The 16,914-nt window shown below is 38.7% G+C and overlaps 1 protein-coding gene across 1 annotated transcript in view; it reads right to left on the reverse strand.

Annotated features, from left to right (window-relative positions):
• The window catches only part of DDX46 (DEAD-box helicase 46), a 58,525-nt gene that overhangs the window by 3,692 nt on the left and 37,919 nt on the right, over nucleotides 1-16,914 (reverse strand). The window contains exons 16-21 of the mRNA XM_015563399.1: nucleotides 15,930-16,123; nucleotides 13,606-13,743; nucleotides 12,970-13,119; nucleotides 8,251-8,424; nucleotides 6,602-6,820; nucleotides 5,803-5,947 (exon numbers count right to left, since the gene is read on the reverse strand). Of these exons, the coding sequence (XP_015418885.1) occupies nucleotides 5,803-5,947; nucleotides 6,602-6,820; nucleotides 8,251-8,424; nucleotides 12,970-13,119; nucleotides 13,606-13,743; nucleotides 15,930-16,123 (1,020 nt within the window). The remainder of the gene's footprint in view (nucleotides 1-5,802; nucleotides 5,948-6,601; nucleotides 6,821-8,250; nucleotides 8,425-12,969; nucleotides 13,120-13,605; nucleotides 13,744-15,929; nucleotides 16,124-16,914) is intronic.

Raw genomic sequence — 16,914 nt, forward strand, 5'->3', positions numbered from 1 at the left:
GAAGAAAAGATGATTTATCCAAAAGAGAATAAGAAAAAGTTAAAGGGAAATAGAACTTCCTTGGTTCGTTTATTTAACAAATATTTATTGGATATTTATTATTTCTTTAGTCCACAAATGTTTCAGAAAGGTCAAAGGTGAATGGAGGATTAAATAAGTTAAAGTAGAAGAGATGACATGGAGAATATTTTGCAAAGGGAATCACATGTGCAATGGTATAGATTAAGAAAGGCATGCTGCCTGGCTGGTATGGCTCAGTTGGCTGAGGGTCGTCCAGTGCACAGAAAGGTCACTGGTTCAATTCCTAGTCAGGGCATTACATACTGAAGAGTAAAAGAAGTATATCGTGGCTGGAAAAAAGAGTGGAAAGAACATAACAAGGTAGCCAAGGGGCTGAGACAGGCTGGAGACATCCACTCAGTTATTAATTCAAGACACATTATGTACCCATCATTTGCGGGTTTAGTCCCCAGTCAGGGTGCATATGGGAGACAACCAGTTGATATTTCTTTTTCACATCAATGTTTCTCTCTCTCCATGTATATTGTGAGAGATTCATTATACGAAGAACTCCATGCTCTTTATACTCTTGTAGGCTACTAGAAAAACAAACTTGTAAAGATATTACAACAGGATAAGGAGCTAGGAAGTAGTCTACCAGAATAACTTTCAAATATCACTTCTACGCCCTGGCCCATGTGGCTCAGTTGATTGCAGCATCGTCCCATATACAAAAAGGTGGTGGGTTAGAGCCCTGGTCAGGGCACATACCCATTGAGGTTTGTGCAGGAGGCAACCAATCGATGTTTCTCTCTCACATCAATTTCTCTCTCTAAAAATTAAATAAATACATAAATTAATTAATTAAGTAAAATGTATGTCCAAGCAGTTTTCCCCAACTTCCAGGCAGTTGTTTTTTTCCTCAGTATTCTCAACAGGACTGTGTTCACACCACCATGAAAGCACATTTTTAGGTAGACTGGACAAAATGTGTTTTTTCTGACCAGAAGTGAACAGTAAAAAAGAGGTACAAAGCAAGATGCTAAAAACAGTTGAGCAGCAAGTAAAATAAGAATAAAGAAGATACTGAATCCAAGAAGAACAGGTGTTATCAGCAGTGATGGTGGGTGAAATTCAATTGAGATCACTGTAATTAAGGTGCTCATGGGACAGCAATGCCAATGGCATATGAACCAGTGGTTAGGAGAGACAGATTAGAGAGCCATCAGGGGACATGTGGAGAGATCTGAAGTCAGGCAACGAGAACAGGGAGTAAGTATGTCTAGATAGATAGCGCAGTATACACTAAGAGGAAAAGAGCTGGACCAAAGAAGTAAACTAGAGAGTAAGGACTAGGAGTGACATGTCAAGGAATAATAGGAAAACTTAGGTAGCAATGTTAGAGAACTACATTTTAATCATTGCACACAAGAAAACCAAATGAAGAAAATAATTCACAAGATGTGGGAAAAATCCCCCTCCATCACTTATTACATGTGAATAACCTTTTGACACCAGAGAGAAGAAAGGAAGAGTTGAGGGAAGAATGGAGAGGAAAAGGAGGAGGAAGAAGGGGAGGCAGAGGGAGAAGAAACAGTTTAACAACAGGAAGGAAAGGGCCATGAGTAGGGCTATGAAGTCACAGAAATAAATTTAAATCTTATAGGTCCACCAGCTACCAACCACAAGATTTTAAAGCTGTGGGTGCTCAAAGGGAAGAGAGAGAGAGGAGAATGAACAAGGGCAGAATCAAGAGCCAAGGCAGACTGAAAATTACAACCAAACTGAAATTCAGGAGCAAAATATGGTACTTGGCATGAGATGGTGTGAAGCTTGTTGACATTCTGTGCTATTTTAAAAAGGAAAATGACTCTCACCTAGACTCAAATGGAAGAGTAACTTTTCTACTTTAGTAAAAGTCTGACCATTTGAACCATTTAAATTTGTGACTTACATAGCTTCTTTAGGTAATTGGTTACATATGTTTATAAGCTGCCATGAAAAAGAGGCATTTCCTTTCATTGGTCCTAAAACAACTCTGGCTGCTTTTAAGGGATTCTCCACCAGTAAAAAGAGGGTCACAAAACAGACTATAAATTATACAGGGTGGCTAGGCATGTAAGTCCTTCCTGTTCTCCTTCCCGCTGCCTGGTGGGAGGCCTGGAGCTGCTGAGCCCAAGAGCCTCCAAGGAGCCAAGCAGTGGGGTCCCTCCAATTACAGAACGAGGAACAGATGACACTAGGCTCCTTCCAACACCTGTTTTCACCCTATTAGTGTTCAATTGATTTGGTTTGAAAGACCCTTTCAAATCAAATCGTCTATGAAAAATTTCAAAGATTTCTATCATTTTAATTACCAATGTCCAGCTTTTATTCAGCATCTTATGTCTTTAGATTTTCAAGCTTCATTTTTGGCAAGGTTATCTTTTTACTGGGGGGGTGGGGGGGAAGGGGTTCTTCAATTATAAACATGACACATTATTTCCTGAGCACAAGCTGACAGTGAAGAGAAGTGACCGGTACCAATCTAGGTGGAAGGAAAAGTCAGCAGAAGCTATGGGTTTTTCTTCACTTTACTTGGTAGTATAGGAGGTGTATTCTGATAAAGGTATACGTAAATTGAAATTTGAAACAATTATCCTATTAATAAAGGCTATGTGGTTGTGACGCCCTCACGCCATGATGAGCGATCACCAAGAGGCTGTGTGCGCAGCGGGTGCGCGCGCGGGGCGGGGGGGGGCTTGACCTCTTTGGGGCAATGGATCACAGGACTCCCGCACTGTGAGAGGGCACAGGCCAGACTGGAGGACCCTCCGCCTCCAGTGTTCAAATTTTGTGCACCAGGCCTCTAATACTATAATAAACAAGCATAATAACCTTTAAATTAATAAATTACATAGAAGATCCTTTTTCAGAGCAGTCATGTCTCTGATTTGCCTCTTAATAAGGCAAGCATTTACATACTGGTTTTGCTTAAACACTACCCATGATATTCAAGCTGAGGCTAAAGGCTGACTCCATTTACACAAAGGTTTTATCATCAGATTGCACTGGATGACATTGTGTCTCCATCCTGCATGGTGGCCTAATGAACACAGCAATTAAGGGCGACCCGTCCAGTCCCAAATGCAGAAAAACATCAGTGTAATTTTCTCTCCTTGCAGATATGGATGCCAGCACTCCCATATTACTACACAATAAAAAAGTTTCACATGATTTAGAAACACACTGAGTCACTGGCAGACCAAAAGTCTTTCAGGATACATAAAAGGGTGCCATTTAAAAACCTGACTTGAAATAGATGAGAGTCAGTTTATCAGAGTCACAATAACAAACAAATAAAAAAATAAAATTTAACTAGTTCTCAGTCCACTTCCTTTGTACACCACTTAGAAATATGTATGAATCTTATTATACAGCAATGGTAGGATGGCAATAACAGGAAAATATAAAGGCTGCATTTGATTTTACATTTGAGTTTTACCTAATTCATCAATAATTTTAAAAAGTCAAATAATAAGAGTAACACTGGTGAAAATGGCAGAGCAAGGAACTCCAAAAGCCTGTTCCTCCACAAAAGCAGCAAATAAACTTGCAAAAACTATTAAAATAAACTTTATCAGAACTCTGGAAACTAATCAAAAGTTTACAGCAACCAGGCAAGGACTTATTAGAAAACAACAACAGCTGAATTTTGGTAACAGAGCTTTCCAACATGCCTTTCTTAATCTACTTACTTACTCTGACACCAACAGGCATTTCGGTCAGGAAACAGTTTCTATTTAGAAGTAAATGGGATGCACACTGCCCATGTATTTCTTTTGGTGAAGTCTTTATAGTAAGAAGCCACATAAAAACAACTGGAGATCACCAATGAAAAGCAAAGGGACAAGGCAAAGTACTAATCTACTTTCTGTGAAATTCTCTTTGTTTTGGCCAGGAGAGAAATAAAACCTAAAAATAATTCCTAACATATAATTAAGTCATTTTAGTTAATGTTTATTTCACTAAACCTTTTTAACAATATACTTTCAAGAGATCTAAATAACCTTCCATTGATCTTCCTAAAAGCAAACTTTAGAGCTGAGCTATCCAGTACAGTACCCATCAGCCATGTGGCTACTTAAACTTAATTTAATAAAAATTAAGTAACATTTATGCTCTGGCCAGTGTGGCTTAGTTGGTTAAGCGTTGCACCATGTACCAAAAGGTCTCCGGTTTGATTCCCCCGTCGGGGCACATGCCCAGGTTTCTGATTCAATCCCCAGATGGGGTACAGGCGGGAGGCAGCAGATGAATGTTTCTCTCTCAAATCAACATTTTTCTCTCTCTTTTCCTCCCTCTCAAAAAAATCAATATATTTTTTAAAAAATCAAATAACATTTAAAATTTCTCAGTCACAATGGCCATATCTCAAGCACTCCATAGCCATCACAGTGAATTCTATTGTGCTGCTTTAGAGACATCAAATGGATATATGCCTGTCAAATATTTTGTGTCCTGAAGACAAGTGACTATAGGGCTTAATCAGATGCATTATTCAAAAAACTTATCAAGTGTCACCATGTGCCAGGCACTAGAAATACAGAAGATAAGAGTCATTACATTCAAAGTCACTGCATTCTAAGAAAAGAGACACAAGGAAAAATATACTATAATTTCCATGTGATGAGTACTGTGAGGAAAAACAAAGCAGGTTAAGAGCTATACACACAATGTGAAGTGGGATCAGGTAAGGCCTCCTTGTTAGAACTGATGTGTATAACAAAACAGTAGACTGGAGTCTGAGATTATACAAGGTGTGGGTGCAGCTCCTTTGCAGCCATTTAAGCATTAGGTATGCAGACGCTGGGCTTACACAACACATGGAGTCAACTTCCCCACAGCTCCAACAACTGTTTTCAACAATTATCTCATTCATTAAAGAGATGAAATGGACCTGGCTGCTCCAACTTAAAAGTCTAGACAAAAATGTTTAAATTAAATAAGAATAAAGGGAGGCAGAGTCCTACCACACACACAGCAGAATAGTGTGTCAGGAAAACAAATAAAAATGAAAACTACCTTCTGAATTCACACATGAACGTATGACAACAGGTTAAAAAGCAAACCAGCTCTAGCTGGTTTTGCTCAGTGATTCGAACGTCGGCTCTAGGACTAGAGAGTCCCAAGTTCAATTCTGGTCAGTAGCACATGCCTCAGTTGCAGGCTCAATCCCCACCCCAATGGGGATGTGTGCCGGAGTCAACCAATCGATGTGTCTCTCTCTGTCTCTCCCTCTCCCTTCCATTCTCTCTAAAAATCAATGGACAAAATATCCTAGGGTGAGGATTAAAACAACAACAACAAAATGCAAACCAGATCACTCTTAGTTAATGCATTACTTACACTCTTCAAGTTATGGTATTAGTTGTCCTTTCGTTATTTTTTAAAGGTCTGCATGAACTTTTTTATGGACATAATTTCTGAGGCAATATTTGCTTAAAAATTCATTAAGTAGATTATTAATATAGTTGACTTACTTTCTAAACTAAACTTTGACCAGAACGTTTTACTTAATAGAAGTATAAACAGATTAATCCTTAAAAGGAAAGTCCTTTTCTTTCAGAGTGATTTTCAGATTTGAATGAATTGTCCAAACACGGATCATTTCAACTTTGTATGTGTACTAACCTTCTAAATAAAGAACTCAAATAACATATAAAATTAATTTTTTATACGTATTCCTTATTTTCTAGAACTGAATTCACATTCTCTCTCTTACATTTACATCAACCTTGAAACAGAGCCAACAGTACATACTTTCAATTGCCAAGTAAATTTTCCGCTCTCCTTCCTTGGGTTCCTTGCCAGGTGGGAAGTATGTTCCTCTGATTGTAATTGCAGCTTCAGAATATTCACTGATTCTCTGCAGAGCTTCCTTAGAGGTAACTTTCCACCTAGCAGTCTATAAAAGAAAGGGTGGGGGGGAAATCACTTCATAACAGGATTTAAAAGCTGAGTGCACTGACAAAGAATAGGTTGTCTAAATCATACTATGGTCAATATTAAGACTGTAATTAACATCATAAATTCATCTAAATCCTAACATGCCTAGAACATATTCATAAAAATGGAATTTCTATTGTTGTCTCCCCTATCTAGATAAAAAGTAGCTATTAAAATGTTCACGGCACTTTGTAAAGTATACGATTTTCTAACAACTATGCTGTATACCCGAAACTAATACAAAATAATATTGAATGAAAATGTAATTTTAAAAACATTTTTAAAGTAAAGATAAACAAAATTAAATGTTCATGGGTTTTAAAGAAGGTTTTCAATCCTAAGAAGCAAAAGTTCCTACTCCACGTCCAGTTGGTGTGGCTGAATTGAGTGTTGACCTATGAACCAGGTCACAGTTCAATTCCTGGTGAAGGCACATGCCCAGGTTTCAAGCTCAATTCCCCATGTGGGGCGTGCAGGAGGCAGCTGATCAATAATTCTCTCTCATCACTGATGTTTCTATCTCTCTCTTCCTCTCCCTTCCTCTCTGAAGTCAATGAAAAAATAGGTAGAAAAGCTCCTACTCCACAATAAAATGTTTAAATCTGTTACTTGCCTGTGGGAAGTCATTGATCTCTAATTCTTCCTCATATCTCTTAAAAGATTCATTCTGTCCACCATCCTGTCTCTCTTCTTCTTGTTTCTCCAAAGGCACATAATTGAGCTTGGCATTGATCTTTTCAGCAAGTTGCTCTGCAATGGTTTTTGCAGACACAGTGGGAGCCAGAATGGTACCACCCCTGAGAATTGCATTGGTGGCCTGCTGCATCACATCCTGCAGTTAAAGAAGAACTACAGTCAAATCTCAATTGAGGGCAGAGACAAGATCAGGGACCCCACTAATTATTCTCCGTAAAGTCACTAATTAAAAGCATCTTTCTAATGCAGATTCCTACCATATGTGCAATTTAACACTACATATTTTTAACTGGTAGTTTGAAATATAGCCTTTACTTTGATGAGAAAATTAAAGAACACTCAACTCTATATTAAAAGTTCTACTGGCTCATAGCCCCGGCCAGTGTGGCTCAGTTGGTTGGAGAGTCATTCCATATACCAAAAAGGTGGTGGGTTCGAGTCCCAGTCAGGACATATACCCAAGTTACAGTTCAATCCCCAGCTGGGGTGCGTGTAGGAGGCAAACGATTTGATGTTTCTCTCTCTTCTCTCTCTCTCTTCCTCTAAAAATCATAAAAAATAATTTTAAAGGTACAAAATATTGCATTAATAAAAATAATAAAAAATAAAAAAGTTCTACTGGATTATAGATAATTAGGTAACTCTTGATATTAAACATAGTATATTCCTAAAATAATTTACATGCTTTGGGATTCCCAGGAATTTCCTCTGAATTAGAATCTTTGTGCCCTATTACCACTGAGTTCTTCTCTCATGGTCCAACCCAATATTCAATAAATGATAGTAAATTACTTACTCAACACCTTTTAGTTTTTTTAATTTGAACTTAATTTTACTATATGCTTAATCTGAACAGAACCCTTCCATGGGTAATACCTGACTCATACCTCAAAATTTTCGAACAGTGAAAAGTTACAACAATTTGATTTCTCTAATAAAGAGTTATTAGCAGTAATAATCCCAGAAAATTTAGGTACTGCCATCCCAGCTCTGAGGTGGCACAGGCTTGGGGGCAGTAAATACTTCATGATACCTCACTGGCTAAACAAAGACTCAGAGCCCAGAGGTTCCGAGCCTGGTTCCATCACTAACCTATGGCTTGGTCATCCCAGCTTAGGTGCTATAAACCTGAACCTATATAGCCTATTAGACAGAGGGCCTGCCCTGCAGATCCCCAAACTCTAAAAATCTTTAAAACACACCCAGTAAAAGCAAATCAGTAGAGAAAAAGAGAGTTATTTCTTTAATATTCTGGTAAGAGCAATTAGTAAAGTACTTTATAACATGCTCCAAGGCTAACATGCTTAACAGTTCAGCCTTCCAAAATAGGCATTAAAACCTCAGTTAGCCCAGCCAGCGTAGCTCAGTTGTTGAGCACTGACCTATGAACCAGGAGGTCACAGTTCAATTCAGGGCACATGCCTGGGTTGCAGGCTCAGTCTCCAGTGTGGGGTGTGCAAAAGGCAGCCAATCAATGATTCTCTCTCATCATAATTCCCAAAAAGCACTTAAATCAAAGAACTTATAGAAAGTTTTGACTAAAACTTGGAACAAATTACTTAATACCTGAGACTCAATGCCCAAATTCTTCTGAGCATTGATTCTAAGAGCCAATCTTTTAGCAATTTCTAATTTCTCAGCATTTCCAGCAGTTGGAACAGGAACACTAGATGTTCCAGGAGCAGCCATATCCTTCACTCTCTTCTTTGAATTAAACATGCTTTCAATTTGCTCATCAATCTAAACAAAATGAAAAAAAGGTCAGCAAAAGTTGAATTAAAAATACCAATGCAGGTGTATCTATAGAAACTAATAAAAATATTTCTACGAGAAGTCTAGAATCAGTTACATTTATGTTAATTCAACCACACAGATGAACAGGAAAATATACCAGCTATTGGTTAAGAGCGACACATTTCATTTTAAAAAATCAGTTTAGTGAAAAAATAGAAAACAGAGATACAATGCTACATAAACCATTATGCAGACTCTTGAGTGATCCAGACAATACTTCACAGTTCAGCAAATAAGGAATGTGTGTTGTCAAGACAGAGCAGCCAACATGATGCATCTAAAATGCCCTAGCACTCAGGCCTAGAGGCCAAATATACTGTATTGAAAGAGCCTGGAAGAAGGGCAATAACTTAGGGCCAACGGACAATTTAAAAAAGAGATAATGAGCCCTAGCTAGTTTGGCTCAGTGGATAAAGCGTCGGCCTGTGGACTGAAAGGTCCCAGGTTCGATTCCAGTCAAGGGCACATGCTGGGGTTGGGGGCTCGATCCCCAGTAAGGGACGTGTAGGAGGCAGCCAGTCAATGACTCTCAGGAACATCAGTGATTGAGAGGGTCAATGACTTTCTCATCACTGATGTTTCTATCTCTCTCTCCCTCTCCCTTCCTCTCTGAAATCAATAAAAATATATTAAAAAATAAAATAAAATATGAGAGTCAGTGATTCTCAGTGAGAATGATACAACCATGTTTCTAAGATAAAGCTCCAAAATTCTTCCAGACTCTTAAAATTCAACTGGATTTGCTTTTAAAACCAGGTAACAGAATCAGAAAAGAACACTGTACTACTATATTCCTTTGAGCTAAGAAAGAAAAGAAATGAAGGTAGGTTTCCCCATCAAAGCAAAAGCAATGCCGAAAGCCCTTGCTCTCCAGGAATCACACAATTCCTACGATGACTGTGCAATTCTCAGATTTGTCTCATCTACCTTATAAACTATTTGTAGTTCCTTTTAAAGATGCTTTTTGCCCCAAAATTATGATTAACACTGCCAACTAAAGAGATATAAACCCCTTCATATATTTAGATTAGGCCAACAAGGTCTTATCTTTTAAATATTAAATGAAGAGGAAATTTTGTTGAGGGTTTAAATTTAATTAGGTTAATTTAGAAAAACCTTCATTTAACAGTTTTATATTAAACAGCACATATAGCATTAAAATCCAAAACAAATGCATAAAATCAGAAATGGAGAATGTGTATGGTGCTAGCTGGTAGGGGTAACTTTACTTTTGACTTTATTCACTTCAATATTGTTCTCATTTTTTACCAAAAGTATTATTTTATTTCAACAATTAGAGAAACAATAAGAGATTTTTTTAAATGTTCAAAGTGACAATAAAAACAACACGGAGGTGTAAAAACAAGGCCACAAATTCTTTAATACTCGTCCCTTCAAGAGGTAGAACCTGTCCATGAGTATGGGCTGGACTGTGACTTGCTTTGTAGAAGTGCTAGTGTGTGACTCAGAGACTAGTCATAAGAGACACTAAGTCTTCCCCTTTGCTCTCTCTAGGATCACTTGCTCTGGGAAAAGGCCCTGCCATGCTGTGAGGACATGCCGGCAGAGCAGTAAAGAACGGAAGCATTCTGCCAACAGCAAAGTACGTGAGCCATCTTGGAAGAAGATGGCCCTGCGTCACTGCAACTGGGGACAACAACTTGACTGCAGTCGCGTATGATCCCTAGCCACAACTACCTGGCTAAACTGCTCCTCATTTCCTGAGAGAACTCTGAGATAATAAATGTTTATTCTTTTACCCTACTAAGTCTTGGATTGATTTGTTACAGCATTACGGGTAACTAAACACTGACTTAATTGCCTTGTAAGCCAATCTGGTATACTAGAAATAAATGGCCTGGGGTTAATAGGAAACCTGGGTTCTGGTCCTGGCTGTGGTTAACAGCCATTGTGGTCATGGACTAAATACTTTTCTGGGACACAAGTCCTTAAATGACAATAACAGATTGAATTCCTAATTTCCAAAATTGTGTTCTAAGCTAAGGTTTAATAGGGTGTGTAAGAAATGTTATATGATCAGAGATTGGAAATGTTGGAGAATTTCTGGGTTAAGCAAAATTAAACAAGGCTTCTTTAATTAAGGACTTATCACATCCTTTGATATATTAATGCCATTACTAGTGGCATATACTAGGCATATATCCCAAAATTCTTTTATAATGAAAACATCTTCTCAGATAACCCCTTCATTACTTTTATGAGTGAAACATAACAGTCTGAAAAACCAGTTTTTTTAAATAAATATTCTTCTAAAGCTCAAGCTCCTGAAGGGTTAGGGTTCCAAGAAATACTCCGTGAAACCTGCATCTTGTTAAGCCCTCAGGATCCCCCTTCACTGGATCACAAATAATTCCATACATTAAGGACATGGACTTTAAAGTAGAATGAAATAGATACAGGTCCCAACTCATTCATTCCCATAATAGCAATATAAATCTGAAAAGATTATTTGTTTAAGCCTGTCTCCTCTATTATAAAGTGAGAATACTTTTGAGTACTACTTCATGTGATTACTATAAAGAAGTAAACAAAATAATCCCTGTAAAGCACTTGGCACAGTGCATGGCACTTAGTAGCACTCAATAAATGTTGACTGTTATCATTAACTAGAGGCCTAGTGCACAAAATTCGTGCACTGGAGGGGGGGGGCGGTTCTCCTCAGCCCAGCCTGCACCCTCTCATAGTCCAGGAACTCCTCGGGGGATGTCGGAATGATGGCTTAGGCCCACTCCCCCTTGGACATCCTTAGCACTGCCACGGAGGTGGGAGAGGCTCCTGCCACCGCCACTGCGCTCACCAGCAGGGAGCCCGGCTTCTGGTTGAGCAGCTCTCCCCTGTGGGAGCACTCTGACCACCAAGGGGCAGCTTCTGCATTGAGCAGGATCGGGCCAAAACTGGCTCTCTAACATCCCCTGAGGGGTCCTGGGTTGCGAGAGGGCGTAGGCCAGGCAAAGGGACCCCACCAGTGCACGATCAAGGCCAGGGAGGTATGCGAGAGGTTGGCCAGCAGGGGAGGGACCACAGGAGGGCTTCAGGGTATGTCCAGCCTGTCTCGCTCAGTCCCCATCCGCCGGACCCCAGCAGAAAGCTAACCTACCAGTTGGAGCACCTGCCCCCTGGTTGTGAGTGCACGTCATAGTGAGTGGTTGAGCAGCCTTAGCATATCATTAGCATATTACACTTTTATTGGTTGAGTTCTATAACAAATTTTAAAAGATCAACATTAATACCAATATTGCTAAAGATATGGGGAGCTAGGAACTCTTGATAAACCACTAGAGTGAGTGAAAACTATACATTTACTTTGCTGTAATAACAATCTGACAATACTTTAAGAATAGCAATTCCTTTTATACACTCATCCTCCAGACCGAATCTCATGAATGTGCAAGTTAAATATGCAAGGATAAATATGCACTGAAGTATCCTATATAATAAAAGCCTAAAGTGCAAATTGTCTCCTTGGATAGCTGTTAGCCCGGGAGTTCAATCACTTGCTATGATGTGCACTGACCACCAGGGGCAGCGCGGAACATGGCAGACGGTGACCAGCAGCTGCGGTGGCATGGGGCAGGGCCGCTGCCTGGCTCCCAGGTGCTGAGGGAGCTGGGAGGAATGAGGGAGGCGGGACCCTGGTCCCGAATGATTGCCCACAGGCAGGATGGTGGAGCAGGTGAGGGGGCAGCGCAAGGACAAGGCAGAGTGCCAGGCGAGGTTGCGAGGCTGGGGGCGCAAGCTGGGGCTGTGAGCCTAGGGGTGTGAGCTGGGGCCCAATCTCCCCAGGCCACCCTGAGGGACCCCACCCATACACAAATTCGTGCACCAGGCCTCTAGTAGTATATAATGGTAGAGTACAGTATATTCCAAATAATAAATATATAGAAACAACCCATATATTTAAAATAAATGTTTGATTCATTGAATGGTAGAATATCCATACAATAGAGTATGATGTAGCCATCAAGAATAATGTAAAAGAGGTGGCTCGGTTGGAGCATCAACCCGTACACCAAAAAGGTTGTGGATTTGATTCCCAGTCAGGGCACATGCCTGGGCTGTGAGTTTGATCCCCAATACAGGGTGTGCAGGAGATGGCCAATCGATAGTTCTCTCTCATCATTGATGTTTCTATCTCTCTCTCCCTTCCTCTCTCTGAAATCAATAAAAACATATTTTAAAATATCAATAAAAATATATCCTCAGGTGAGCATTTAAAAAAAAATGATGTAACAGTGAATGTACTAAAATGGGAAGATTTCGATTAAGACTGTTACTGCAACAAAAGGTCTTAAAGCAGTATGATCTCATTTTTATGAAAATCATAAATACGAGCACATGTGAATATATGTACATACATAAGATAAGATTGGGAAGGATATAAACCAAGGTTTCCAGTAATTAGCTCTCTCAAGAAATATGAAAAGAAAAACTGTTTCAATGGGCACAAAAGGGACTTAGAACAACACTTACATCAACTGCAGCATCCTCATCATCTGAATCTTGGAGACCAAGAGCTGCTTTTTGTAACTTCTTTCTCTCATTAGCCAAAGCTTGTTCTGTTTCATCAAACTTGAATCCCTTACCAGAGAACCCACTACTCTTTTTAATTATTTTCCCTTCCTTTCAAGGAAAAAAAAAAAGTTAATTTCATAGTTAAAAATTTTAATGTTAAGAAATTTACAGCAATTTAATATCGTTTAAGGTGTAGTATACAATTAAACAAAAACACTTCATCTAGCATGTGAGAAAAAAATTAGATCTGTAGGTAAATGACTGAAAATACTAAATTTGATCAAAAGGATTTTACTTTCACTCTTTTTCCCCCCTCCCTAGAGATAAATAAAAGTAATCCTGGGGGTTAACCAAAGAATTTATATGCATATATGCATAACCCATGGACATAGACAACCAGTGTGGTGAAGGCCTAGAGTGGGGGAGGGACAGTTCAGAAAGGGTTGTCAATGGGAGGAAAAAGGGTATATCTGTCTTACTTTTAACAATGAAGACAAAAGAAAATAATCCTTTCAAGATTTAAAAGTCCTATATTAAATATTCAAATTTTAGAACACAATGATTTACATAAAAATGGGAGTTAAAAAAACTCACAGCTTTCTGTTGATCTTTGAAATCACTCCACAGTTTCTCTAGATCAGGAGGTACTGCAGTCCCAGACAATTCAAGAGCTTTAATGATGTCACCAGCATAGCGAGCTTGATCTTCTGTGATAAAAGTATATGCGTAACCCTAATGCATAGTAAAAAGTAAAACTATTAGATACTAACAAGACGAATCCTATTTAGATCACAAGATAAAATTTAAATCACCCAATAAATCCACTTAAGACTCCATCACTAAAGTTTTAAGACCATTAAAAAAGTACTACTAAATTATCTAATGGTTGAAAGTGAAATATCTAAGCTTAATATTCAAAAATGAAGAGCAAAACCAGGCTCAATCCCTGGCTCGGCTGCAGTCACAGGAGGCAACCAATCAATGTATCTCTTACATGGATGTTTCACTGTTTCTCCCCTGCCCTTCCACTCTCTAAAAATCAATGGAAAAATATTCTTGGGTGAGGACAAAATAAATAAACATCAATGATGAGAGATAATCACTGATCAGCTGCTTCCTACATATACCCTACTGGGTATCAAGCCTCCAACCTAGGCATGTGTCCTGACCAAGAATCAAACCATGAACTCCTAGTTCACAGGTCAGTGCTCAACCACTGAGCCACACCAGGTAAGCTACAATTTTATTTTTTCAAGTTTAAAACATTTTAATACAATTCAAATAAGTATGTCTGGTTCATTTCGGTTCCTTATCCACCCAAAGTAGGGTGCATCAATTTCTCTGACTTCTCTTTATCTGTGATGACCAAGGTATAAAGGTATCTGCTGCATCAAACTTTAAACTTCACATTACCCTCATTTTTCTTGATCTTGACAGACTCGGCATCCTTTTACCTGGCTGTAAGCACAAAGTCCTTCTTTAATTTTATAGGGCATGACTACGAAGCATGGGAGAGTGCATGGCCAGCACCCTGAAATACCCCATCCCCCACATACTGCCCTCAAGAATATCAGAAGAGCCCTAACCAGTTTGGCTTAGTGGATAGAGCGTCGGCTTGCAGACTCAAGAGTCCCAGGTTCGATATCAGTCAAGGGCATGTACCTTGTTTGCGGGCACATCCCTGGTAGGAGGTATGCAGGAGGCAGCTGATAGATGTTTCTCTCTCATCAATGTTTCTAACTCTCTATCCCTCTCCCTTCCTCTCTGTAAAAAATCAATAAAATATATTTTAAAAAAAGAATGTCAAAAGACACAAAAGGCTACAATATTTACTACCTGGCCCTTTATATAAACGGTTTCCCAAATCCACCGAATAACTCAGGTTCAAAGAATAAATGCCATCAATTAGCTGTGTACCTTGGACAAGTAACTTAATTTCTATGTGCCTCAACTTTTCTCATCTATTAAATAGGATAGTATTATCCACCTCAAAGGCAAGTTGTGATGACAAAATCACAAATGTAAAGCATTTCTGTGCCTGGTACTTAATCAGTACTCCATATATATAACCTATTACTATTAATGTTATTATTGCTTGAGTATGCAGAAATGACTAGGGTTGGAATATCAACCATATCATCATCAATGTTTCCAACAGCAAAATATTCTGCTCCTTCAAAAAGAATGAATTAAACAACAAACAAGCAAACAAACAAAAAAGAAAGAAAAACTAACAAGCAAAAATAATGAAGTAGACCTATATACTTACTGGAATACCTGAGTCAAAAAAGCAAGTGATATGTATGTGCACTGGTGGAAGGGACGACAGGGGTGATAGGTATGGATTTGAGTATATTTTAAGATCCCATATATTTTTTAAAAACCAATGAAAGATTCTAAACTATATGCATGGTTGTACATAGAAACTTTAGGCAGGTAAAAAATCCTAAAAGGGGATACAAATGGTTAACACCATCTAACTAGAGAATAGCTTGGTATCTGGTAATTTTCAAAATATGTAGACATGTGTAATTTTAACAATACTTAGACATACATATGCATATGTGATGAACACCTCAACTATTCCTCACACTTTGATGATTAAGGACTCCCCCCACCCCTTTTTTAATTAAAAAAAAAGTTTCAGTTGATTTTTAGACAGAGAGGAAGGGAGAGGGAGAGAGAGGGAGAAACATCAACGTTAGAGTGGAATATCGACCACCAGGGATCAAGCCGGAAACCCAGGCATGTGCCCTGATGGAACTGAACCGGAAACAGACATGCCCAACCCAGCCACACTGGCCAGGCTGATTGAGGATTTTTAAATGTTCCCATAACTCCGATTACTTACTCCTTAAAACAGTAAAGAAACACTTAGATTTTAATATAACAAAAACCAATTTAAAATTTTTTTTTACTTTGTTGCCTGCTCTTCCAGTTCGTCCTGCTCTGTGTACATAATCTTCATAATGGTTGGGGCAGCTGTAATTTACTACGAGAATCAGATGTTTCACATCCAAACCTCGGGCAGCAACAGAGGTGGCCACAAGAAGTTTGCAGGTCCCATTCTTAAAGTCATTTATGATGCTATCTCTGTCATACTGATCAATACCTGCAAGTAAATGACACATAAGAATTGTAAAATCTCATGTTCAAATTAAACTTTCCACTTCCTCTGACACTCAGAGAAAGAAGTTAAACACAGAGTAAAGAACAAATACAACTTATATTGACCACACTTCCAACAACTACAATATACAAAATAAAACACTAAGAAAATTTCATTGCAAGATCAAAGGCTACTGCTATTAACTCATTTATGAATCCTCCAAATCTACCCTTGCCTGCCCCCTTTCTTATCTAGAAGGCTTATAACTGCAGCAGCCTAATCTCAGAATCACTGGCCTAAACTTTATTGGGGAGCAACAGAAGGCATGCACATTCAGCCTAGATTGACAGGATTCAGATCTTTCTCCTGTTGGGTTTATAGTCATGCTACTCAGTTTTATCCAAGGACCAGAAGCAGCATCACATGAAAGCTTGTTAGAAATTCGGAATCTCAGACACTACCCCAAATTACTGAATCAGATTTTGCATTTTAACAAAATATTTGGGTGATTACACATGCACATTAAAGTTTGAGGTACACTAGTAGAACCTACCTAATAGGATCTCTTAAATGTTATCCAAAGAGCCTCAGATTGAGAAACAAAGCAGAGTATAAAATGCCAAAATGTTCTATTACAAGATGCCCAGTCCACATATCTATTTGATGACAGATCCCTGGCATCTCTAATTAGAGAGGAGAATGGAAAAAATTCTGAAACCTTGAAATTAATTTTTGCAGCAGGAGATAATTTTTTTAATTTATTGATTTATTTTAGAGAGAGAAGAAGGGAAATA

The sequence above is a fragment of the Myotis davidii genome, unplaced genomic scaffold (genome assembly GCF_000327345.1).
Source record: "Myotis davidii unplaced genomic scaffold, ASM32734v1 scaffold471, whole genome shotgun sequence".
NCBI classification, from domain to species: Eukaryota; Metazoa; Chordata; class Mammalia; order Chiroptera; family Vespertilionidae; genus Myotis; species Myotis davidii.